The sequence below is a fragment of the Miniopterus natalensis genome, chromosome 14 (genome assembly GCF_054644295.1).
Source record: "Miniopterus natalensis isolate mMinNat1 chromosome 14, mMinNat1.hap1, whole genome shotgun sequence".
NCBI classification, from domain to species: Eukaryota; Metazoa; Chordata; class Mammalia; order Chiroptera; family Miniopteridae; genus Miniopterus; species Miniopterus natalensis.
This window is the reverse complement of record NC_142094.1, coordinates 38,715,000-38,739,883: the sequence shown is the minus strand read 5'-3', so window position 1 is coordinate 38,739,883 and position 24,884 is coordinate 38,715,000. Positions and strand designations below refer to the sequence as shown.

General features: G+C 40.2%; 1 protein-coding gene across 1 annotated transcript; it reads left to right on the top strand.

The window, feature by feature from the left end:
- The first annotated feature begins 2,992 nt into the window (after positions 1-2,992).
- On the top strand, positions 2,993-24,884 carry NOC3L (NOC3 like DNA replication regulator). Its single transcript, XM_016220813.2, has 21 exons — positions 2,993-3,089; positions 4,091-4,298; positions 6,462-6,594; positions 7,359-7,516; positions 8,099-8,152; positions 9,139-9,269; positions 11,115-11,276; positions 11,471-11,564; positions 11,910-12,085; positions 12,486-12,614; positions 15,800-15,931; positions 17,335-17,415; positions 18,032-18,132; positions 19,366-19,438; positions 19,518-19,581; positions 19,665-19,736; positions 20,075-20,256; positions 21,301-21,429; positions 22,037-22,134; positions 23,907-23,991; positions 24,320-24,884. The coding sequence occupies exons 1-21, from the start codon at positions 3,081-3,083 to the stop codon at positions 24,446-24,448; spliced, it is 2,400 nt and encodes a 799-aa protein (XP_016076299.1). The 5' UTR covers positions 2,993-3,080; the 3' UTR covers positions 24,449-24,884.

Sequence of the window (24,884 nt, the reverse complement as noted above, 5' to 3'; positions counted from 1 at the left end):
AATGTCATGTCTTAGACGTTTATCAACAAAAACTCTTAAATAGAAAAGAACATACATTACAACCTTAGGAAAGTCCCTCTTTAATTTTTCCCCAATCTATAATATTGCAGATTAGGAAAAGAACTTAAGGCCTTTGATCCCCTTTGCTGAAAAAACACTCCTCCCATTGTTGGGACTGACAATTTATTACATTTTCTGCCTGGTGTAAACACAGACTTTGCTAAACTGTAATATCTAATCCTCGGATTCATGAACTTTAAAATGAAGCTAATAATTACCTCATAAGGTTATTGAAGATAAAGTGAAATAATTTAGAGAACTGTAAAATGTGTTAAAAAAGTGATGTCTTACCTTGGGTGTCCCTGAATTTGATCCTGAGTCAAGGTGTTATGGGTTGAATTGTGTATCCCCCCCAAAAATGTTAAAATCCTAACCCTCAGGAAATACTAAGCGTCTACTTCAAGCACTTTTAGTTTCTTCAAGACCCCTTGTTATAATTTATATAAATTACCTTGTGGGACTGGAAAATCAGCAGCCTTATTGTACCATGTCCCCTTAGAGACAGTTTCTAACCCGTTTTTTATAGAAAATGCAAGAATTGTAATATGTGAGTGGCCAAGAAATTGCTGGCTTGTTTCCAAAGATCTCTGGAATACTGGGATTTTAGCGATGGGTAAGTGAATGAAATAGGGAATGTCGGAAGAGGTACAAAGGAAAAAAAGTAGTTTGGAGTTTGGTTTTAAACATGGTAAACTGAAGTTCTGAGGTGATCTTGTGGAGATGTCCAGGAGGCAGGTGGTTGCAAGACTGAACCTTCAAGACTGAAGCTTGAGGGAAAGATATGAACTAGACAAAAGATTTGAGAATCTCTGCAGTAGGTAGATGGATGAGATCATGCTGGAAGAGGAAGTAGAAGAAGAGAAGTAGCAAAGTGGGCCAAGAGCAGAACCCCGAGAGTCAACAAACATTGAAGAGGTCAGAGGAAGACGGAATGAAGGTAGGAGAACCTGGGGAAGAGGCCGTTAGGGGAGCCACGGGAGTCTAAATTCTAATGTGAGGAAGGAGAAACGGAGCTGAGAGATCTAGTGAGATTAAAGAAGAAAGAAAAAGAAATGATGTGATTCAGGTGCACACTTAAAAAAAAAAATTCACACCTTGGAGGTTCTTGATGACCTTAATGAGAGCAGTTTCGGTGGGATGTTACCCACAGAGCCAAATGGGTTAGCAGACCTCTCAAAATAAACGGGCTCTCAGGAATCTCTGGGTAGTCCTTGTGAGGCTAGCATGCAGTATCCCAGTGACCCCTCTCAGCCCAAGCATCCAGGAAAGCTCCGGGGGATCCAAGATCTAGAGCCCAAACTTAGCTTAGCAGTGGGCTGAGTGAACGGGAAATGACACAAAGCTGAAAAACCGGCAAGATTTAGTAAACGTCCATTTCTAAGTTCGTGTTCAAATAACAGATTGCTCAAATTCAAGATGGAAGAGATTTAGCTTGGCAACAATTGCTTTAAAACGATCCAAAGATTTTAAGTTGATTATATAAACTTAGGATGGGCCAAGAGTATGATTTAATTTCCCAAAAAGCTCGGACAGGCTTGGACTGTGATAACAGAAAAGAGGAAGTGGACACACCAGGAGAATACTAGCGCTTTGGAAGTAAGGACAAGCAGGGACGGAGGAGAATGGAACAATTAAAAGGAGTGGGGCCATCAGGAAAAAAACTTAAGGAAGAGATTTGAGTATGTTTGTGGGCCAAGGGGAAGGACCCCTCCGGGCGGGAAGGAACGCAGGAAAGAAGGGATCGTGAGCGGTAAAGGCGTCCGATGGAGACGGAAGTCGGTTTTGAACTGAAATGCAGGTGCCCCGTCCTTGGGGAAACTGGAGGGAAGGCTGCACAGGGACGGGGGTACCCACAGACGCCCTGTGTTTTGGGGAGGAATCCAGACGCCGGGGAAGAGCACGGGCAGCCGTTCCCATGTGCTCGATGAGGCAGTGCTCCCGCGGGGCGGCGCCGCGGTTTCTGCGCGTGTGTGGGGAGAGCCACGGGGACCCTGGGGCCCTGGAGGGCGCGGACGGAATTGCAGAGCGCGGCTTCGGTCTCCGCAGTGGGCCCCAGGAGCTGCGAGGGCTGCGCAGTCTCCAGGACCAGCACCCGCGGGGGCTGCGCGGGGCGAGGCCCTTCCGCCGGCCCAGGCCGCGGCCGGCGCGGGGTGCCTGCGATGGTTGCCCTTTTTTTAAAAAAAACCTTAAGTGGGAATTCTTAACATTATTCATGAAAAAAAGCCTTCTAGAGACAATCGTTTTGAAAAATATGTTCTTATTCTTGCAATGCATACGTCTACCTGTGAAAATTTTGGCGGAATCCCTAAGCAGGCAGTCATATGTACATAAAGGTAATACAGTGGCAAAGTACTGAAATGCAGACGAAGCTCACTGATATAACTATCAGGCTATGGTTATTAAGGCAAAAGTGTTAAAAAAAAATAATAATAATACCAGGAATCAAAAACGTGCGAGCGCCTTACGGTCCTGAGGGAGCCGGCGAGGGTCAGGACAGGGCGGCATCACACGCAGGAGTAAGCTTGTCCCGAAGCTCAAGCCTTCCGGGAGGAAACACTACAAAAGCCAGCGCCTGTAACAGAGCCGTGAGACGGTTACCTACGTGAGGAGAGGCACACAATGCAGGGACGTGACCGAAAAAATCGAGTCCTTTCGTTCCGAGATGAGGAGCCCGATTTCCCAAACACTTTCAAGGAAATCCAGAAAGCGTCAAAGATTCAGAAACCCTGTAAAAAACCCCTCCCGGGCCACCCGCCTTTGGCCCACGGGGCTCTGGGCTCGGTGCGCGGACGCCGAGGCGACGCCGGCCCAGGGCTGTGAGACAGCGGCTGCCAGAGGGGGCGCCGCGGAGCCTGTCTACGGAAGTCCCGCCTCCATTTCCGGCGGCGGAGCGTGGGGCGGGGCCAGCGGCAGCTTCCGGTCCGCTGTGTAGCGGCTGCGGCACGTGTGTGTCGCCGTCGGGATTCCTGGGCTGTCCCTGTCGCTGGTGAACTCGTCGCGCCGGGACTCCCGATTCCAGGATGAAGGCGGTAAGGGTCCTCGGAAGCCCCATCCCCGCGGTTTCGGGCCCCTTTGGCGGAGGTTCGCTGCCCAGGGTGCTTTCTGGCGGTTTTTCCACCCTGGGGAGGAGGCGGGGGCCTAGGTCCCGGGCTCCGTCTCGGGTGGAGGCGCTGCCGCCTCCCGGCCCCGACGCCCGCCGCTCCTTCGTTGCCCACTGCGCTCGCGCTCGGCCTCAGGAGCCGCGGTGAGACCCGCAGCGAGATGTCAGACATGGAAAGGCTCTTCAAGACTCCCTTTCGAACGCCTTATTGATGAGAAGCAGGATCCTGCTCTCAGTGAATTTATAGTGTGAGTCATGGGGTTTGAAACGAGTCCTCCCCCCGCCCCCAGAGTGTAAGAAGGTAGGAAAGCCAGTGATTTGCGGTGGTTCTCGCAGAAAATTAGAGCTAGCCCTAGGATTTGGGTTTCTGAATAGGACCACCAGCAAGAGAGTTGGAATCCAAAGGCCTGAGTTCAGTGTCGCCTTCCTTGGTTCAAACGTCTTTGACAGGTCACATAATCGTTAAGCCTAAGCGTCACCAACAGCGTGAGGGTAACGGGATAACGGCAGGCCTTGCTTAACTAGGCTGTTGGAGAACTTGGGAAACGGTAAAACGATATATAAATGTCAGTTATTGTTAAAGCCAGCGTGCGTTTCTCTGAGTATATTAAACTAGTTAAGATAGCCTTGACTAACCATTTACCAATAGGTCAGTGGTCCTTAACCTTTTTGGGGTGTCTTAGACCCTTCTGAGCATCTGTGGATTTTGGTCACAGTAAGACCTGTGACTGAATAACTGGTGCTCTGGTGCCATTCTGTAGGATTAATGTCATAGTTTGGTTTTAGCTCTTATATGCAAGATCCTTGGCTGTGAGACATTAGAACTGTGGAGTTGGTTTAATGAAATTTATAATCAGTTCTCTTTAATTTGATTTTTAAAATAATATAAATTTCTAGGTATGCAGCATTCTTCCTGTTTTTGTTTTCCAGAGGAGAAATAAAAAACAGGTCCCAAGCTTTAGGAAGTTGCTAAAAACTAGTAAAGTCAAACTTGAAAACAAGTTAAAAAATAAGCAATTTAAGCAACAAAGCAATCTCAAGAAGTACCGAAAGGAACAGAGGAAACTAAGGCAAGCTGTAAAAGATGCTGTGTCTAAGAAACCCATTCCACTGGAGGACCCAAAGAAAAAACGACCAGGTATTTGTGAAAGCATTCATGTGCTCTGATTTCCATTGATTTGTTCTAAAATGTTTTTCATGAAATAACTGCATTCTACTAATCACTCTTCTTGGTCACACATCTTCCTAAGAGTAGGTGAGGATAGTAGTCCTATGCGGTCTGTCATAGTCAGTATAAGAAAACATTTCAATACAGTTTTCATTGTGAGAAAGAGGTAGCCTTTGCTTTTAGTATGTCTAGAAACCCAACCTGAAGATGTAGTACTTGGGATAACACACTCAGAATCGCCCTGTAAATAAATGTCAGGCAGCATGCCATGCCACTTTCCCATTCACTGGTAAAAACATTGCTTTTCTCTGGTGCATTCTTCACAGTGTTGCCAGAATTCATTTAGTATTCTAAACCTCTGGCTTTCTTTTCATTTGGGAACTTGGAGTAAAACTGAGCTATAATTGTCAGGGTTATTTTGTAAAACTATCCAAGAACTCCAAGTACCCAAAACAGGTAGGGAATATGACCACTTTGAGTCAGACCAGTTTTTCTACAATGTTACTGATATTTTCAGGGTAGTTATATTTGACTGTATCTGAATATGCAGTCTTCCCATGTGCACCTCATTCTCTTAATCCTGACCTATTTAGTTTAATCTCTTGGCAACATATTACTGTGATATGTAAAAGGTCATAGGCCTGGAAGTCAGGAAACTTGGGCTTTTCTCTTGATTTTCTTACTTAATAGCAATGTGGCCTTAGTCCACTTAATCTCCAGGTATTTAATCTATAAAAACATGTGATGTTTGAGTTTAAAGACCTCTTCCATCTAAATTTCTGTAGAATTTAAAAAGCATGATGTGTTAATTATATATTAAAAATAAGCAAAAGGTTTCTTTATTCTTGCATGTTGAAGCCTATTAGGCAGTTGGATATAAGTATAAGGTTCAAAAATAATTTAACAAATAAAATAGAAACAGAAGCGTAGATACATAGAACAGACTGACCACTGTGAGAGGGGAGGGGGTTGGGTGAAAACTGGTAAAATATATGCAACACATAGATGTAGACAACAGTATGGTCATAGCCAGAGGGAAAGGGGGGTAAATGGGGACGGAAAGAGACTGCTTTGGCCAATGGCACACGATGCAGTGTGCAGGTGATGTTTTGTTGAGTTGTACACTTGAAACCTGTATGGTTTTGTTAACCAATGTCACTCCAATATAATTCAGAAAAGAAAAAAAAAAGAGTATAGGGTTCAAGCGAAAGACCTGGGTTAGAGAGAATGGTTTGGGGAATTATCAGATGTAGATGGTAGTTGAAGCCTTAGACTTGGGTAAAATCACTGTGAAGACTGTAGTATGAGAACAAGAGAACCTGGAACAGAATGTTAAGGAACCCTAGCACTTAAGAAGTGGGTGAGGAAGAAAAACTTATAATGGGGTTTGAGGAGGAGCCAGACAACTAGGAAGAAAACCGGAATTGTACAGTGTCTTAGAAATCAAAGAAGAGTGTTTCAAGAAAGAAGGAAGCTCTTTATGTTTTAACATTAATCTACAATATAAATTGTTAACGTTAAGAAACAAGGTGAGAAGTAGTTGATGTATTGAAATTTTTACCCACTTGAAATTATAGGTTTGACGTCACCACATGTCTGATGTAGAGATAGAACACATTGGTAGGTAGAAAAAAGTAGATTGGCCACAGGATTGAAGGTCTGTAGATTTGGTCAAAGGTGTGGCGGAAGTAACTGAATGGAAGCTGGAAGGACTAAAGGTTGTGGTCAGAGAGAAGGGTAAGCACTTAGGTTTGGGATGTGGCCTTTGGAGGGGGCAGCTGAAGTGGAATGGAGGTGAAAGTCATTGGCGATCTGATGGAGCTAAGGTGCTAAGTTATTGGTTATCAAATGCTCTGAAAGACACTGTAGAAAGTGTGGAGACATTCATTTTTTGATTGTTAGGGTTACCCGGGAAATGATCCTGGCATTTGGTTTTAGGGGTCAGAGATGCTAGCGTTTTGCCTGGCTCAGGATTCTGCAGTGTAACAAAGAATTGTCCTGCGTGTGAATAGTGCTCCCATTTAGAAACAGTGGGCTAAATTATTAGGAAAGCATACGTTTTTCCTACTGTAGACACAACACTGCAGAGTCCTACATCTCTAACATGTATTTCTGATTTTTTGTGTGGAACAGGTAAAAGCATTGAGAGGGGAGAGGAGGAAGAAGAGGAAGCCCTTCCTTTAGATATGATGGATGAAGATGACTTACAGTTAATGAGGGATTTAGGACAAAGAGCGTCTTTTCTAACTCGAGATCTTTCTTCTAGGTAATACTTCCTGTAGATTATAATCATTCACGTCCTTTCAGTGTTAAAAACTTAGTTCTGAATTTTACGTAGGTGGTTAGTATAAAACTTCAGGTCTGAACACAATGTTTACAAAGAGTAAACCCTATTTATTATTCAGTTTATTTCTGAAATAAAGGAAGTTCATGAATAAAACAGGCTGATTTTATTTAGTGTACATCTTTATTTCGTTTGAGTCTGAATAGTGAATGGGAAAGAATGCTGTTCTTTGTCTGAGGAATTGGCAGAGCAGTCCTGAGTTCTTTATGGCCGTGACCTCAATCCTTATTACTCTGTTAGGTGGGTATTATCCCATTTACAGAGAGGAAACTGATGCTTCCCCACAATCAAAAGTAGTAGATCTGAAATTTAAACTTAGATCTTTTTAACTCCTAAGTCCATGCAGGCTGTGCTCTGAAGGCTTTGGGGAATGCATAACAACATGATGCTCCCCTTGGCTCTGTGGAATATTCTTTGGAAAGAATCTGCTGTAACTTTTACCTTTATTTTGCACCTAAAGGGAAAACTAGATAGAGTCATAGTTTGAATTTTTGTGGAATACGACAAAATTAATTGATTCATTTACTATTTGAGTGCCTGCCCTGTGCCTGGCTTAGGTGCTAATATCTATATACCTATTGAAGGTTTGGCTAGTATGTAGTTAATTTTTCTGTGCTTTAAAAATGATAGGTCTCTAGGTTCCTTTCTAAAATATTGAAACTGAAAATGAAATTTTTTTTCTACAGTGAACCTGTTCACGCCAAGAAACGAAAGCATGAGAACGTTATAGATAAATATGAAAAAATACCAAGATCCCTGCAAACTGCACCAGAGAAGGAATTGATTCACTTGCTTCCTATCAAAGATAAGCGTGGTATAATCCCGCAGACCAGGGAGAAGCCAGGTGAAGTGTTACAGTTTAGCTCCTTAATAATACCACATATTTCTTTCATTAAAAATTCAATTTTATTTTGACTTCTACCTGTATCTACAAAATAGAGGTAGTGACAGTTAGTCATAGAGCAAGCTGGAGGATTTTGGCTAGAAATACAGTTGATTATCTTTGGTGTCTGTTGCACTGTGAGTACAACTGAAGCTACAAGGTTAAGGTGATTTTTTTTTTTTTTCCTTCCAGAGTATTTCACCAAATTCTATTGTTTCTAAAATCAGAACATATTAGTCATCCTTTATTAGCCTTTTTTTCTTATATGTATCTTTTTTTCTTGTGAAATAAAACACAGAAAAGTCCAGAAATCAAAGATGTGAAGTTATGTGTTTTATCACACCCAGAAAGCTACCATCTGGGCAAGAAACAGATACTGCCAGCACCCAGTAGCTTCCCTTGCACTCCCCTCAGTCACTAATTGCTCCCTCCTCACAAAAGTCACTGCTTTCCTGAGTTTTATGTTGGTCAATCCCGTGCTTTTTTTGGTAGTTTTACCACTGAAGTGTATTATCCCATTTTTAATATCCGCATTTTCCACAGTTATTGAGACTACACAAGACGAAGAGGATCAGGACGAGACGGCCCTTGGGGAAGGTAATAGGGATACCTCGATATAGCTGCTAAATTGTTCACTGAGAATTACATTTTTTGTATAATATAAGTTAATTTTAGGTAAAATCTGGAATGTGCATTTTGGAGCACTGGTCATTTCAAGGTCCTTTCGAACATTTCTCCATCTTTTGAAAGTTTCACTTTGTGGAATTTGATTGTTGCTTTTTATTATGGAAAGTTTATGTAATTAATATTTATAACGTGCAGGCGTGCATGAAGAGTCTTGTTAATTGAACTGTTTTGAATTCTTTTTAATTGCAAGTGAAGGACCTGCCTACAAATAACTATTAACTGTTCATTTTGGTTCTTTAGAGCAATTATGCTTTGTGTCTGTTTTAGATTATTAAATGTGGGCTTCTAATAGCTAGCATAGTTCTACCCAAAGTTAAATTGAAAGAACGTATTTTATTGTTTGAAACTATATTGGTTTGGAATTAGTGACAGAACAAGCTGATTAATTTTTACTTCTGCTTAGGAAACCTCATTAATAGTGTAAATGAGGTTATAGGCCAACTGTTTTCCTGTTTTCAGTCATCCTTCGTGGGCTTGTTGCAGAATATATTTGTGTGGGTGTTTATGAAATCTAGTTCCCTCTGAATTTCTAAATGTGAACATATTTTGTGCAGTTCAAAGGACTGTATAAAGTGGAAAACAAAATAATATTCTGTACTTTTTAAAACAACTAAATCAGATTGTCCTTCCCCTTAATTAATGCAAATTCTTATGTGTTTATTAGCATAGTCATTAAGAATATGAGTGCTGGAGTCAGGCTGCCTGGGTTTGAATCCATTTCTGCCAGGTTTGTGAGAATAGGCAAGTTACTTTTCCTTTGCCTCAGTTTCCTGATCTATAAAATGGAACTATTGATAGTACCTGCCTCATGATTATTGAGAGGATGATATGAAACAAGGTTCTTGGACACTTGTACATAAAAGAATGTTTAAGAGGGAAAACCTAATCTGTTTCAGAGATCGTTGAAGAGCCTATTCGAGAGCTGACCATAGAAGAACATTTAATTGAGAGAAAGAGGAAACTGCAAGAGAAGAAGCTGCATATTGCAGCCTTGGCATCTGCCATATTATCAGATCCAGAAAGTAACGTGAGCAGTATTAATTTCTTTAGGTTCTTCATGTTAGATATCTTCTGTATACCTAGTATTTTAAGGTTCTCTTGTTACCTCTATGTACAAAAAGGAAAAGCATTAGCAAAACATAGTAACTGAGTTAGAATAAGAGACCAGACAGAACCTTAGCCTAAATCTGCGTTTCAGCTTAATTTCTCCTGTAGCCCTGGCCGATTTCCTCAGTGGTTAGAGCATCGACCCTCAGACTGAAGGTTCCCGGGTGCGATTCTGTACCTGGGTTGCAGGCTCAACGCCTGGCCCCGGTCAGGGCGTGTGCGGGAGGCAACCAGTCGATGTGTCTCTCGCATCGGTGTTTCCCTCTCTCCCTTTCGCTCTCTGAGAAGCAGTGGGGAAAATATCTTCGGAAAAGGATTAAAAAAATAATTTAAAAAATTTGTTTCTTCTGTTATCTTAGGAAAGTCTCTTAAATGCTCTGAGTCTTTAGGAGAAGGTACTGGACGTAACGTAATGCACAGTGGTTAAGTCTGTGAAAATCAGTCATGCTGGGGAGGAGGGACCTCCTCCAGATTGCTTGACCGATGGCAGGGTTCTTAGTGAGGAATGTGCGCCTAAAAGGCAGAGTAGTTCAGGAAAAGTGTAAAACACTTCAGTGAAATAGATCAGAAAGTTCTAATGAATTATCACTGGGCCATGGGCACAGTAGGAAGGTGGTGACAGTTATAAAGTCAGCTCAAAAGCCCAAGGTTTAGCCTTGGCTCTGCTGAGGACTGTCTGTCAGACTTCGGGTGAGTTTTCTACCCACTGCTCATTCCCCTCTAAAGGAGGGTGGAACCTGTATTCAAACATTGTGAGGGTTAAGTGATATACATGAAGTCATATATAAAGTGATGCTGTTATTTTTGTTATACTGGTGTCATCAGCATCCTACCATGACAGATATTTGTTTATTGGACAATAAAATAGATTATTCTCATTTATAGAAAAAAGTTTCATGTGGGTATACTTTGGAGTAGTGCTTGGTCTTTTCTAATGAAGTGAGTGGCACAGACTTGGGGAGGGGAATTTGGAATATTTTTAATCTGTATTATCTCATTTAATCATTGTGAAACCATAGAGACAAGAGCTATTCATCTCATTTTACAGCTGAAAAATAGAGCCTTTAAAAATTTAAGTGATTTGTTCCAGATTTTAACAGTCACTGGATTGGAACCTAGATCTTCTAACTCCGGAGCCTCATGCTCTTTTCTTAAAAGTTAGAGCAAGCAGGAAGGGACATACTTGTCTTCCTCCCTGCTGTGGCAAGCGTTGTTAATCAGCCAGTGTTGCTTCTCAGATACCACTCCAGCAGGCAATAGTAGCTCATCAAAGCAAGCACATTAGTTGAAACCAATTTTTCACTTCTGCATTACATCCTGCAAATATAGTTATATGAGTAACTTTGAAGCTTAAGTTAACGTGGATACGTTATACTAATTTCTGATTAACTTGTATATGTGTGATTATATAATATATGTTTGGTATATATAACAATCTATTTCCAAAAGTGTTTTTAGGGAAATAGTACACACGTGCTTTAAGAAAAGCCAATTAAAAAAGTTTTCTAAAAACAGGTAAATTAACAAATTTAAACTTTTAAAACTCGATATATTTTCTAACTACTTATTTAACAAAAGCATGATTACTTTATAAGTTCAGTGATTTAATTGTAGGTAACTAGCAGTGTCTGGAGTTGTGTTTGGCTTGACTAGACTCTGAGTCATTGTGTGAATTGTGCTTACTGGGTTAGATGTGGGGCTGTTGCTTTTGCTCATGATTGTTTTGCCATTATTTCTCTAGCCTGATAAATTGTTTCTTTAACAGGTTAAAAAACTGAAGGAATTACGTTCCATGCTGATGGAACAGGATCCTGATGTGGCTGTTACTGTTCGAAAGCTGGTAGTTATTTCTCTGATGGAATTGTTTAAAGACATTACACCTTCATATAAAATCCGGCCCCTAACAGAAGCAGAAAAATCTACCAAGGTATGCCAAATATAATTACTATACAGAATAAGCTGAAAATTTTGGAGGGCTAGAGATAGGAGAAGCAGGGTTTGTTTCTTTTGTTCGTTTGCTTTTACATGACTGGGTATATACTAGATACTCAACATTTTGTGCTAATTTTCATATTTCAATATTTTGGTGTTAAAAAGTGATTGACCTTTTGGTCTTTTCAGATCCGCAAAGAAACCCAGAAGTTAAGAGAATTTGAAGAAGGCCTGGTTAGCCAATATAAATTTTATTTGGAAAATCTGGAGCAAATGGTTAAAGGTATATTAAACATCTTTAAAGCATGTAAAAGGAAGGTGAATTCTATATTCTGTGCTGTGTGTTGACTGTCAGTGGAGTGTATTGTCAGGAGCAGAGTCTAGAGTCAGACTTTCTGTGTTCAAATCTTGGCTCATCACTTAACACCAATGTGATGGGCAAATCATTTAATCTTTGTGCTTCAGTTTTTCCAGCTATAAAGTGGGAATAATAATAGTCCTTACCTCATAGAATTGTGGTGTATAAGCAAATGAATTTATAGATATAAAGCACTTACAACTGTGCCTAGGCTGTATTAAGGACGACGTTTTATCAATGAGTAAAGTAACTACAGTTATCTTTTGTTAGACTGGAAGCAAAGGAAGCTGAAGAAAAGTAATGTAGTTTCCTTAAAGGCATACAAAGGCCTGGCGGAAGTGGCTGTGAAAAGCCTGTGTGAGCTGTTGGTGGCTCTGCCTCATTTCAACTTTCACAACAACATCATCGTCTTGATTGTCCCTCTCATGAATGACATGTCAAAATCGGTGGGTGGCTCTAATGATTGTTGCTATTGTGCTTAACAGAAAGTTATAGACCATGTGTGTTTTTTTATCTTAGAATTCTTTTGGACCTATTACTTACTGCTAAATTAGAGTCACTTTGCTAAACTATTTCTTTAAGAAAACTATTTGACATAAGTTTAGTGCAGTGATTTTGAACAGGAGGCAGTTTTTTCCTTCCGGGAACATTAGGCTGTGTCTACAGCCATTTTTGATTGTCAGGACTGTGGTGGGGGGGGTTAACTGCCATGTCATGGGTAAAGGCCGGCATCTGAACATCCTACAATGCACAGGACAGCCCCCACAACAAAAACTACTCTGGCCCCACATGTCAGTAGTGCTGAGGTTGGGAAATGTTGGTTTAGTGTAACATTTTATTTTTCAGGTATCTGAAATGTGCTGTGAGGCAGTCAAGAAACTTTTTAAACAAGATAAATTAGGCCAAGCTTCCCTTGGAGTAATTAAAGTGATTTCTGGTTTTGTGAAGGGCAGAAATTATGATGTTAGGCCAGAGGTAAGCCTTTCGTTTTTTTACTTTACATTGTATTTGTTTTTAAATTACAAAGTTAATTTTCAGATGCCATGAGGAATTTCTTCTTTACGGAAGTGTGCAAAGTAGAAAGGGAAAGTTCTCGATTCCCCAAATGTTACCTTCCATTTAGTCATATAGTTTTGATTGCTCAGCTCACAATTTCTGCTGTTTTAGTTCCTAATTTCAATCTTGCTTTGCCATCAAATCCCTTTCATTAAAGCTGATCATTTTAGTTGAACTGCTAAAATTATAAATATTGCACTTAGGTAGAGAAAACATTTAGTGTCTTTGTTCAGAATTGTACAGTGATCAGATAATAAGGCTTGAACATGAAACTTGGTAATAGGGAAACACTTTCATTTTAGTGGTGTTAGAATTATATGCTGCGTTCTTTAATTTGTTGGGGGGTTTTTGGTATATATATTTAGGTTGTACAATGTGGGTGTGTTTTTTTTAAAGGTGTACAGTGTCATGATTTAATGTATGTGTACATTGTGAAATGATTACTATAATCAAGTTAACACATCTATTATTTCTTTTTGTGTGGTGAGAATACTGAAGACTCACTGTCTTGGCAAATTTCAAGTACAGATACAATATTATTAACTATAATCACCATGCTGTACTTTAGATCTCCAGAATGTATACATCTTGTAACTGAAGTTTGTATCATTTGATCAACATTTTCCCACTTCCTGGCATCCACTGTTCTCTCTGGTTCTATGTGTTTGACTTTTTTAGGTTCCGCATAAAAGTACGATCATATAGTATTTGTCTTTCTGTGTCTGACTTATTTCACTTCACTTAACATGATGTCCTCCAGTTTCATCCATGTTGTCACAAATGGTGGGATTCTTGTTTTTAATGGTGGAATAGTGTTCCACTGTATGTATGTACCACATTATCTTTATTGATTTACTTATTAGCGGACACTGGCCGTTTCCATATCTTGGCTATTGTAAGTAATGCTGCAGGGAACACAGGTGTGTAGATATCTCTTTGAGATACTGATTTCCTTTCCTTTGGGTAGATTCCCAGAAGTGAGATTGCTGGGTTATACAATAATTCTATTTTTAATTTTTTGAGGAACCTCCATACAGTTTCTCAGAGTGGCTATACCAGTTTACATTCCACCAACTGTATGCAGGGGTTCCCTTTCCTTCACACTCTCACTAACACTTGTTACATCTTGTCTTTTCATTAGCAGATAGCAGCCATTCTAACAGGTGTGAGGTGATCTCATTGTGGTTTTGATTTGCATTTCCCAGACGATGAGTGCTGTTGAGCACCTTTTCATATATACTTGTTGGCCATTTGTATGTCAGTTTTGGAAAAATGTCTGTTCATATCCTGTGACCATTTTTTAATGGGTTGTCTTTTGCTATTGAATATATGAGCTACTTAAATGTTTTGGATATTAAACCCTTATCAGGTATGGTCTGCAAATATCTTTTTCCCATTTGGTAGGCTGCCTTTTCATTCCGTGGATGGTTGCCGTGCAGAAGTTTTAGTTTGATGGAGTCCCACTTGTTCATTTTTGCTTTTGTTGCCTGTGCTTTTGATGTCATATCCAAAAAACACTTTGCTAAGACCAATGTCAAGAGCTCTTTCCCTATTTTTTTTCCTAGGACTTTTATGGTTTCAGGCCTTACATTTAAGTTGTCAATCCATTTTGAGTTAGTTTTTGTGAGTGGTTTAAGATAAGGGTCCAATTTCATTCTTCTGTGTGCGGAATCCATTTTCCCCAGTCCCACTTATTGAAGAGAGTATCCTTCTGCATTGTGTATCTTGGTGCCCTTGCAAAGATTAGTTGACCATACACCACATTCTTTACTTTGCAGTTTTTTCATTTCTGAGTGTGTTTCATCAGTGCATGGAGTCCGTGGTACTCACTGCTCTCCTAGTACCTAGGGTGAGTTGAGGCTCACTATTTATGCTTTTAGTTTGTCCCTGTTTCTACTTGTGCTTTAGGCCCTAGAATCTGAAATACTCAGTTTTCTTCCAGATGTACATATTAGGATAATAGAAAGCTGTAGTTCTCAAGTATTTTTTCCAGGGATGCTTCTGTGACTGCAGGAGGTCAGTGGAGTGGTTTCTTCCTAAGGAAGTGTAGGCCTTCAAACCTCTTCTGTCCGTGTGTTTGGATGGTTGCTGTGGCACACAAAACACCAATTTCCAAATTAGCTCCTGAATTTTTTGAATGGCTTAAGCCTTAAGTTCTCATTGAGGTCCCTGAACCAGTGTCAGTGGGAATTGGAAGTACAGGTTGTGGGGCCCTCCTCTAGACTTACTGAACCAGAAACTCTGGAACAGGGCCCAGCTGTTAGTGGACTAACAAACCTTCCAGGTGTTTTCACGTCTGCTAAAGTTGGAGACCCATTACTTGAAGGAAAATAAGTTTTCTTAATAACACTGGTCTTCATGTTACTTATTTTGGGGGGCCAGGGGGATGATGAAGATTATAACTATTTTCTGTAAAACTGAAGCAGGTTTGGTAAATTAACGCTGATTTAGAAATACGTCGTGCATTAACCTTATTTCCCCATGAATATGTAGCATGTACATTTATAACCATATATTACATGAGTACATTATATTATTTATCGTACATAAACCATTTGGTGTGACAAATTCCAGTCAACATGACTATCCCACAGGTATTGTTGATTTATTTATCTACCATCCTCCGTGAAACCAGCAACCCGCCCGTAAACGTGCCCCTCTTCTCGCCCCGGGCCCATCAATCGTGGGGGTAGCTAAAGTGGGTAGTAAACGGCATCTGGTTCTTACTTCAGGACCATTTAGGAGAAGATCCCCTAATTTACATCCCCTCCTCCAATACTGGTTCAAACCTGTTTCTGGCCTGTCTCCTCTTTGTAATCTTATCTTCCAATACCAGTAATGTGTTCTCCCGTATTGTCATTAAACTACAAAATAATATTACTTGTATTTAGCCAAGTACTAGTCCTTTCATAGACACAAATTCCGAAATATGTTCAGCCAAAAGATAATAGATCTTTGTGTAAAATGTGATAAAAGATGTTTCATTTTTTTTCCTCCCTACATGAAGGAAGGAAATAACATTGTTAAATGCTTATTTTTCTGTGTAAAGTTTTTGAAGGCAATAGAAATATGAAGCTGTGTGTTTGTGTTTTCTTTAATATTAGATGTTAAAAACATTCTTGTGCTTAAGAATCAAGGAAGTAGAAGTGAAAAAAGATACAGAGGACATCAATAAACCGAGAAAGTTCATGACTTTCAAGGAAAAGAGAAAAAATCTGTCAAGAATGCAGAGAAAGGTTTGATTTATTTCCTTTGTTTTGATTTTAGGTAAATCACAGTATAGAAAAAGGTAAAAACCATTGTTAAATCATAACTATTTAAAAATCTAATATTTAGAGAATCTAATTTTCCTAGTTATTGCAGAGAAATATCTTATTAAATCAATTTAAACTGACAATTCATTGTGGAGGAGAGCAATAGGTAGAAGAGGCTTCCTTGCCCTGCGGGCTCTCACGATCCTCTTAGATTCTTTGTGACCCACAAGGTTCTTCCCTTCACAGAAAGGATGTATTTGCGTGAGGGTAGCAACAAAGTGGGATTTTGTTAACTGAATCATGCTTCGTTATTGGTTCATATTAGAAACCTTTTGTTTATTTACTATGAGACTCTAAGCATATTTTTTTTTAAATTTTGAGAAATGGAGCTAATTAATGGTACTAGAGTTCTTGTGCAGTTTCAACAAGGCCGTCTAGGTAAAGCACCCGGCAGAGTGCATAGCACCCGTGTGCTTTATAAATATTAGTTACCATCACCACTCTATCATTATCATTTCTCAAACATTTCTAAACAGTTTATTAGGGTTATCACATTGCTTATAAGAAGAAAACAAAAAATAATTCCCAGGATATCAGTTTTTGAATGTGTCTAATAATTTTGAAAACATGACAGGAATATTAAATTAGACTTAATAACTGTAAACAAATGAAGGCAAATATTTTCATTATTTATGCCATAGTATCCTAATGTGAGTTGGATACATAGCTGTGGTGAGGAAACAAAGGCCCAGTAGGAACAGCTCTTTAGCAGCCTCACATGAGGGTAGGAAACTACTTCTCAGTTAGTCCCTTGTGTCTCAGGCAGTTTAGCAGCCATTGTTTGCTGTTCTTAGAACAGAAGGAAGTGGGAACAAATGGATACTTTGTTGAATTTCTACATAGTATGCATTGTATATAAATGAGTTTGGGAAGTTTTGGTGATGGCTGGCTTCTGTTACAGATGATTTAACAATAAGAATTATTTCTGGGCTCAGCATGGTCTTCCTTTTTTTCTTTTTTGAAAAATTTTAATTTAAATTATAGAAAACTACAGAGAATGGTATAGCACAACACATGTATCTGCCTTTCTGAATGAGCAAATATGAATAGAGTCACTTTAATTTTTTTCTCGAAAAGAAAGAAGCCATTGTGTTAGAGTTAGAATGCCCTTTGGTCTCCGTTTCATTCTCGTGCCTTCCTCCCAGGAGGCCACCACTGTCATAGTCTGGTGTGTGTATGCCTCTTACCCATGTTTTTGCTTATATTTGTTTTCATAGACAATCTGTGGCATTATTGTATATGTTTCATAATATTTACATATTATACCTCTGAACCTTGCTGTTTTCATTCATTGGTATGTACTCTATTTTTCAATCTATTTTCAGTGGAAAAAAGCAGAAGAGAAACTAGAGCGAGAGCTTCGGGAGGCGGAAGCTTCGGAGAGTACTGAGAAAAAACTTAAACTGGTAGGCAGTTTCACATTCTCCTATGCCAGCGATTTTCAACCGGTGTGCCACGGCACACTGGTGTGCCGCAAGAATTTTTAAAACATGCAGTACCTGCCTAGTTAGTCAGGGGCACTGACCTCTTTTCACTTAGATCGTCAAATAAAACAATGACAACAGCCAACACAATAATAGCCGTCTGGTGTGAATGAGTCAAAATTATACCTATTTTCTGTCAGATAGGCAAGAAATATATTTTTTGGTGGCCGCAAAATTTTAGTGATTATGTTTGCTGTGAGATGAAAAAGGTTGTAAATCACTCCTTTTTAAATGTTTTGTTAAATAATTTTAACTGGGGATTGATTGTTTCATCTTATGGTGATATAATTTTGTTTTATTTCATGAGGCTTAGATATGAGATGTACAAGAAGTTGCAGTGTGATTGGTGCTGGTTTTATGAAATCACAGGATATGTATCTTCACTCTGTTAAAGCTTCACTTTGTTAAAGCTCCTAAGATTGAATTGTTGGGAGGGAGGGGAAAAGGTAAAATAGGTGGAGGGTTGATGATAGTTATGGTAATTCAGGAGAAAGTGTCCTGCGTTATACTAAGTCAGGTTGTCTGCTTCTTTGGCCAGCACACGGAGACGTTGAATATCGTGTTTGTGACCTACTTCAGAATATTGAAGAAGGCCCAGAGGTCCCCTCTCCTGCCAGCAGTTCTAGAAGGTCTTGCCAAGTAAGGGCTGTGTAGGTTGAAACCTTTTAGATTCATTCTAAATAAATAAGACTGAAGTAACCATGAGTTTTAAATAGAGTTTGCTAATGATGGCCTAATGTCCTTCTCAGTTCTCTCTCTCTTTTTTTTTCACCAGCCTTTCCTTGCTTTGCTTTATTTTTATTTGGCTACACTGGAAGTATTTTCATACACTTGGGTCCATAAATTTCCAGGCCAAAGGATATCCTCATTTTATTTTATTTTTATTTATTTTTTAAAAAATATATCTTTATTGATTTCAGAGAGAGGAAAGGAGAGGGAGAGAGGGAGACAGAAACATCAATGATGAGAGAGTCATTGATTGGCTGCAGCCCGCAACCCAGGCATGTGCCTTGACCGGGAATCGAACCCTGATCGCCTGGATCCTAGGTCGACGCTCAACCACTGAACTACGCCCGGTTGAGCGAGGATATCCTCATTTTAAATTTTGATAAATATTGCCATACTGCATGCTCAAAAGATTGTACCAAGGCGGGGAATGTGTGACTTCTAAGGTTCTTTCTTGTTCTAAGATTTACATAGTCAAAGGCTCTTGCACTAATATTGAAGAGATAGTCTTTAACCAGTTCAGGGCCTAATGTTTTATAGTGTATGGAATGCTCTGACATTTAGTAGCTCCATGATTCTTTCTCTTTAACTACTGAGTGATCTCAGTTATTTCTGTAAATAGAGGCCCAAGCCAGTCAAGTGACTTATCTGGGGTCATAAAGGTAATTCCTTGCAGAGCCTGAACTAGACACCAGCTCCAGCTTCCTTTCCCTTAAAGCTTTCATAGGGTCCATGTTCTTATAAATAGCAGAGTCTTCCTCCTTCCTTCTTCCCGCCACCCGTTTTCCTAGAAGCTGGTGCTGCTCTCTTAGGGCTTAGAAAAGTGCTGGACACCCGGTAAACCTGCCTCGGGGAAGTTATTTTCTCTTAGCAATTTCTTTCTCAGGGCAGAAGTGTTTTTGAAATACTGTATATTAGTTTATTTAGTGCCTCATATGTGCCTGCCGAGTATAGTGCCCAACTGTGGATTGTCAAAAAGGCCAGTCAGAATTAATGAGAAGTAACAATAAATCTCCATTACCTCTATCATAGCTAACATATTGGAATAAGGAATATTAAAAATACAATTTTAAAGTCAAGTTTAATTTGTGGCTGCTTTATTTCTGTTTTTTGGTTACCTTTTAACTAAGTTTTGTTTGATTTTAGGTTCGCTCACCTTATAAATGTGGAGTTTTTTGATGATTTGTTAGTAGTTCTGCATAGTCTCATTGAGTCTGGTGTAAGTACCTCTATTAATGAATTACTTTTTAAGATATAAGTGGTATTATTATTATTAATATGTTTGTTTGTTTTTTAAGGACCTAAGCTATCAAGAAAGTCTTCACTGTGTCCAGACTGCTTTTCATATTCTCTCTGGACAAGGTGAGATATCTTCTTAATCAGGTTTTGTTTGTTTGGCCTTTGGAGGCTATAACATCTGATTGGTGTTTATTGTCATTTCAAAGGTGATGTTCTGAATATTGATCCAATGAAGTTCTATACGCATCTTTACAAAACACTGTTCAAGTTACACGCAGGTATGTGTGTCTAGATAATGTGTCTTTAATAAATAGTTCTTTTAAGAATATGTTATGACCAGAATGATAGTCAGTGAACAGTGGGAACGAGGAGCGGGTGTATAAAGTGCTGGCCTGCCAGTGCTACACGTGTTTAACCCCATGTGAGACGGGGAGAGCTAGAGCTTTCGGAATTGACTGGAGGTCGGGACAGCCCTCCACGTCTCTTGAGTGGCACCGCCCTACTTCGTGGGTTGGGGCAGTGATGTGGGGCAGGTACCACAGCTGATCTGGGGTGTTTCTGGGGTTAGGTGAACTGTGTCATTGGAGAGTAATGAAGGGTCTGTCTGCTGTTTCAGGCGCTACCAACGAAGGGGTTGAGATTGTGCTCGAGTGCCTGGATGTGATGCTCACCAAGCGCAGAAAGCAGGTTTCTCAGCAGCGAGCCCTTGCCTTCATCAAGCGCCTCTGCACCCTTGCTCTGCATGTTCTTCCCAATTCAAGCATCGGCATTTTAGCAACCAACAGAATATTAATGCACGTGAGTAGTGAGTGACTCGACTGAGGAGGGCTGAGTTCTGGCCGTGCCACTGTGGGGTTTTGTTTGATGCATGTCTTTTCCCCCAGTTACGTTATTTAGTTAAAAGTAATTCACACCTGTAACAAAATCAGGTGATAAAGGAAGTCTATTAAATTGTAAAAGGAAAGCATTCCAGCCCCTTGACACTCCCCAGAGGTAGCCATTTTTACCATTTGGTGGGTATCCTCCCAGCTGACTTTTAAAAATTCATATATAAACGCATACACCAAACACACAAACAACATAGCTTTCTTTTTAATGGAAAGGGGATTGCAGGGATTATGATATACATATGGTTCTACAATATTTTTTTAACACTCAGTGGTGATGAACACATTTTTGTGTCAGTATAAATATATCTACTTTATCTCTTAATGAGTAAATAAGGTTATTTGTTTAACACATATACTGTTTGCCTGCCACTGTAAAATGTGTTACAAAACTTAACTCAGTTTTCATAACAACTTTGTGAAGTAGCTACTGGTATTGTTCCATTTTATAGATGGGGAAAGGTGAGGTCCAGAGAGAAGGAGTAACTTGCCTAACATGACGCTGCTACTGAGATGTGGCAGAGGTGGGATTCCAATTCCAGCAGTCTGGCTTTTCTACTTTGCATTTTTCTTTTTTCTTTTCATGGACATATAGGTTGTTTTTGTTATTACAAATAATGCTGTAGTGAATCACCCTTTGTGTATCTAAGGTAATTATTAGGAAAGATTCCTAAAAGTGGGGTTGCTTAGTGAAAAGAATGTTCTGTTTTCTCTTGCAAGAAAAACTAAATTCTTTTCAGAGCAAGCCAAGAAAATAATCTCTTGCAGTTTTTGTTCTCTTATGGCATAAGCTTAAATTTACAAGATTAAAACTGAGTATGAAGTTCATATGCTTATTGCTCTTATATGATCATAACATCAAATGAAATTTAAGTGTAAATAAAAGCACAGAACCCAATAACCTTCTTTAAGCTAATAATATTTAATTAATCCTTCTTACGTGACATTTTTGCAGACTTTCCCCAAAACAGATCTGTTGCTTGACAATGAGTCTCAGGGAAGCGGGGTTTTCCTTCCCGAGCTGGACGAGCCTGAGTACTGTAATGCTCAGAACACCGCACTTTGGGAGCTGCATGCGCTGCGGGTAAGAGTGCCCCACCCTCTTGTTGCGTGAGCCGTGTGTTCAGCTTTCCCTCAAGTAGTTATTGTTGCCAGAGTCCTTATGTATTTTGTTCTGGGACCACCTTTCCTAGTACTCCTGTTTTCATAGTCTGTATTTCACTTCCCTTTTACTACTCTAAGATGTTGAGATACATTTTCTAAGGAAGCTGAAAACGACAGTTTTGTGGGGTAAGATTGATAGGAAACTTTCCCTTCCCAGGCACATTTGTATTGGCTCCTCTCCAAGGAGACTTCACAGGCTCGCTGGTTTCAAAGGGTTTCACCTGTGTCGTGATCCTACAGAGTGAGACATAGAAATTGTGGTCCAGGAAGCCTGTTGGAAACTAGAAGTTGCCTTTTTTCTTTTCATTCTGAAAAGCGAGACTGTGCTTTCTTGCTGGCACGAATTTGTTTGGTCATCTCACGAGCTAAGATAGGGTTTGTCCTGTAGTTATGTGGTTCTTATGAATTACATGTGCATGTATATTTTTTTTAAAAAATTAGTGTTTATTAAATAAAATCTTTGCTGTAACTGGTGTTTTATAAAACATTGACCTGTATTAAACGTGTTCATCCTGTTTCCCCTGTAGAGACACTTCCATCCCATAGTGCGGAGATTAGCAGCTCACCTCGTCGCGGGAGCCCCTTTGGAAGGCTCCGAAGCGCTCAGACCAGAGTTGAGCCGAAGGTAGTGTCTAGTGCCGCCTGGCTCTAAACCGCACATTTCAGCTGTTGGCTCTGTACAGGGCGAGGTCTGTTTTATAATGTAATAGATGTTACAATGTAAAGTGCTACTTGGTATCTGGATTTGGTCTCCCTTCATGTTCCCAAATTGTTCTAGAGAGAAAACATCCTGACTGTGATTTTATTACTCCCTTTTGGGCAATCACAACATTTTTTTGTCATAAAAACTTTTATACATACAGATAAGTAGAAAGAATAGTGAGTCCCCATATGCCAAAGACTGCGGTTCAGCAATTAATAAGACAGTACCCTGCTTGCTAATGTCAGGATCCATGAGTCCAGCTACAGTGAGACTCCTTTTTTTTCCTTCAGTGGTCCTGCGAGGGCCAGAAAGGGAGAAATGAGGAAAGAAGTGCTGTGGAAGCACTGCCATCCAGAGGCGGCAGTTTCTCTCCTGGCCTCCTGGCCTCCTGGCCTGAAGCAGCTCGATCGCTACCTTACTCTCCTCAGATGGGAAAGGGGTCTCCTAAAGATGCTTCTTTTCTCCCACCTTTTTCTTCGGAAAATTGCAAAAGTACAGAAAAGTTGAAAAAATAGTAATTACCTTTTCTCCCCACAAGTTCAGTTAGGAAACACCTCAGTTATACAGAAAAGAGGGGAGCGTTATTTTGCTGTGGGTTTTCCCCCGGGCGGGTGCACGGGTGTTTTAAATGCGGAGATCACGGGTGCGTGGCCTGTAGGCGAGCTGGCTGGTTTTCTGGCCTCTTCACAGTTTGAACAGAAACTGAATTGGTTGTTATCTTTCTCATATTGGGAGATTTCACACAATAATCCAGCTTTTCTTGAAATACCGGGAGATTTGGCACATACGTGTGTATTTTGTAAAGTGGCAGCAGTTAGCTGCCTACCCCTCGAACGGGCATGAGCGCCCTAGTTTCCCAGAGACCCTTTGCCTTCTGGGTGGGACAGAGATAACTTTTGGCCATAAAATAATAAAGTGACCATTTATTTTTTCCTTCCCTCATCTCCCCACCTGTCTCCCAGCCTTGTTTTTAAAAGGGGGAAAAAAGGGAGAAAACACTCTGTCACCTTTATTTTTCATGGCCCTTTTCTGGCAAATTTTTGTCAGATCTTGAGCATTTGGCTAATTTTGCCAGAGGTTTCCTTTTCTGGGGGAAGATGAGGAAGCGGTGCATCCCAGAGGCTTGAGAAAGGGGAGTCCAGCCTTCCCCGGAGAGCAGAGCTTGGGGCGTGACCGTAAGCACAGCCCTGGCTCTTGCCCATCGGTCTCCCCGAGTGATTGCGGATCCATTTACCTGCCTCGGTCACCGACATTTATTCTGTCTGTAGAATGGTTCTCCTGGCTTGTAATCCCGGCCAGCAACGGAAGGGTTGGGCTGTTTGAAACCCAGCGAGGATGACCCCACGCTTTGCTCCTCTGGCTCCCATGACCAAGTTAAACTTGGCCGCTTGTTTACGTAACTGGTTCAGTTGGGATCACGTCACATCGGCCTGCGGTCTTCTCAGCCTGCTCTGTTCAGGCCTGTTTTAAATGTGTGTAGACCTCCGGGGTGGATTTCGTTGGATGATATTGTCAACGTGGGAATTTAGGATTTATTTTGCATGTTGATTTGTTGGTTTCAAAAGCAGGATTATGTTCTGTCTTAGTGTATGGGTTTAGAATAACGAGTCATTCTCTGGGCACCGCTCATTGTTTTTTCAAGGTATACAGTGTGGCGGTGTCTTTTGTGACTGTAGATTTCTGTCTGCCTGCAGATCGGCTGTAGAACTCTTTGAGGCTTACAGCATGGCAGCAATGACGTTCAATCCTCCTGTTGAAACTTCAAGCTCCAAAAGGAAGGTACTCGTTACTTTTGATTATTTTTTAGAACATAAAGTAAATACTAAATTAATAGATCTCTTAATAACTGGTTCCAATTTGCCTAATTGTTTTATAGGTAGGTTTTTTTTCATGGTAGGATGGATCTCTGGGGTTGGAATTCCATAAAGAGGCAGTTATGAGACTCATTCAGTCAGGGTATGTCCAGGACCGGACCCAGCACTTGTCGTCATTGTGTTTCACAGGTTGTTGGTTTGGTGTTAGTTGTTGTCACTTTCAGTCCTGCTCACAGCTTGGATTTTGCTGATAGAATAAGAACTTTTAACTCATACTTTTAATATTTTTTTAGGATAAAGTTTTACAAGGAGATTCATTTTTGAATGAAGATTTAAATCAACTAACCAAAAGACTTTGCAATGAAGGTGCTACTCAGTTGCCTCTGGATTTCACCAAATATTTGAAAACATCACTACGGTAGCAGAAGAATGAAGAGCCGGTGGACTTTCCTGTGCTTGTGTATTTGTGAGGTGCACATGAAGATAATGGTTAATTTAGGACCTTCTCTTATACAAGGGAAACTTCTTAGAACATTAACAGAGGAGGAGTAATTGCCATTTGCGTGGCACAGGATTCTGCCCTGATTCTGAAAATTTCCTTTCATTAAGGAAGGAGAATCAGAAGCCTTTTCTTCCCCTAATATTTGGAAACGTCTTTTGTAACGATGTTGCCTTTTTGAAATTTAATGTACATATTAAGTTACTGTTTATAAAAAAATCCTTGGACTGAATTTATTGAGATGCAGTTGCTAGATTAAAATGAGGGCAGAGAGCTGAGAAAAGACAAGACTATGATATTGTTTTGTACAGTCCAGCTGCTCTTGATAACCAAATAAATTTATTTTTATTGCACCACCA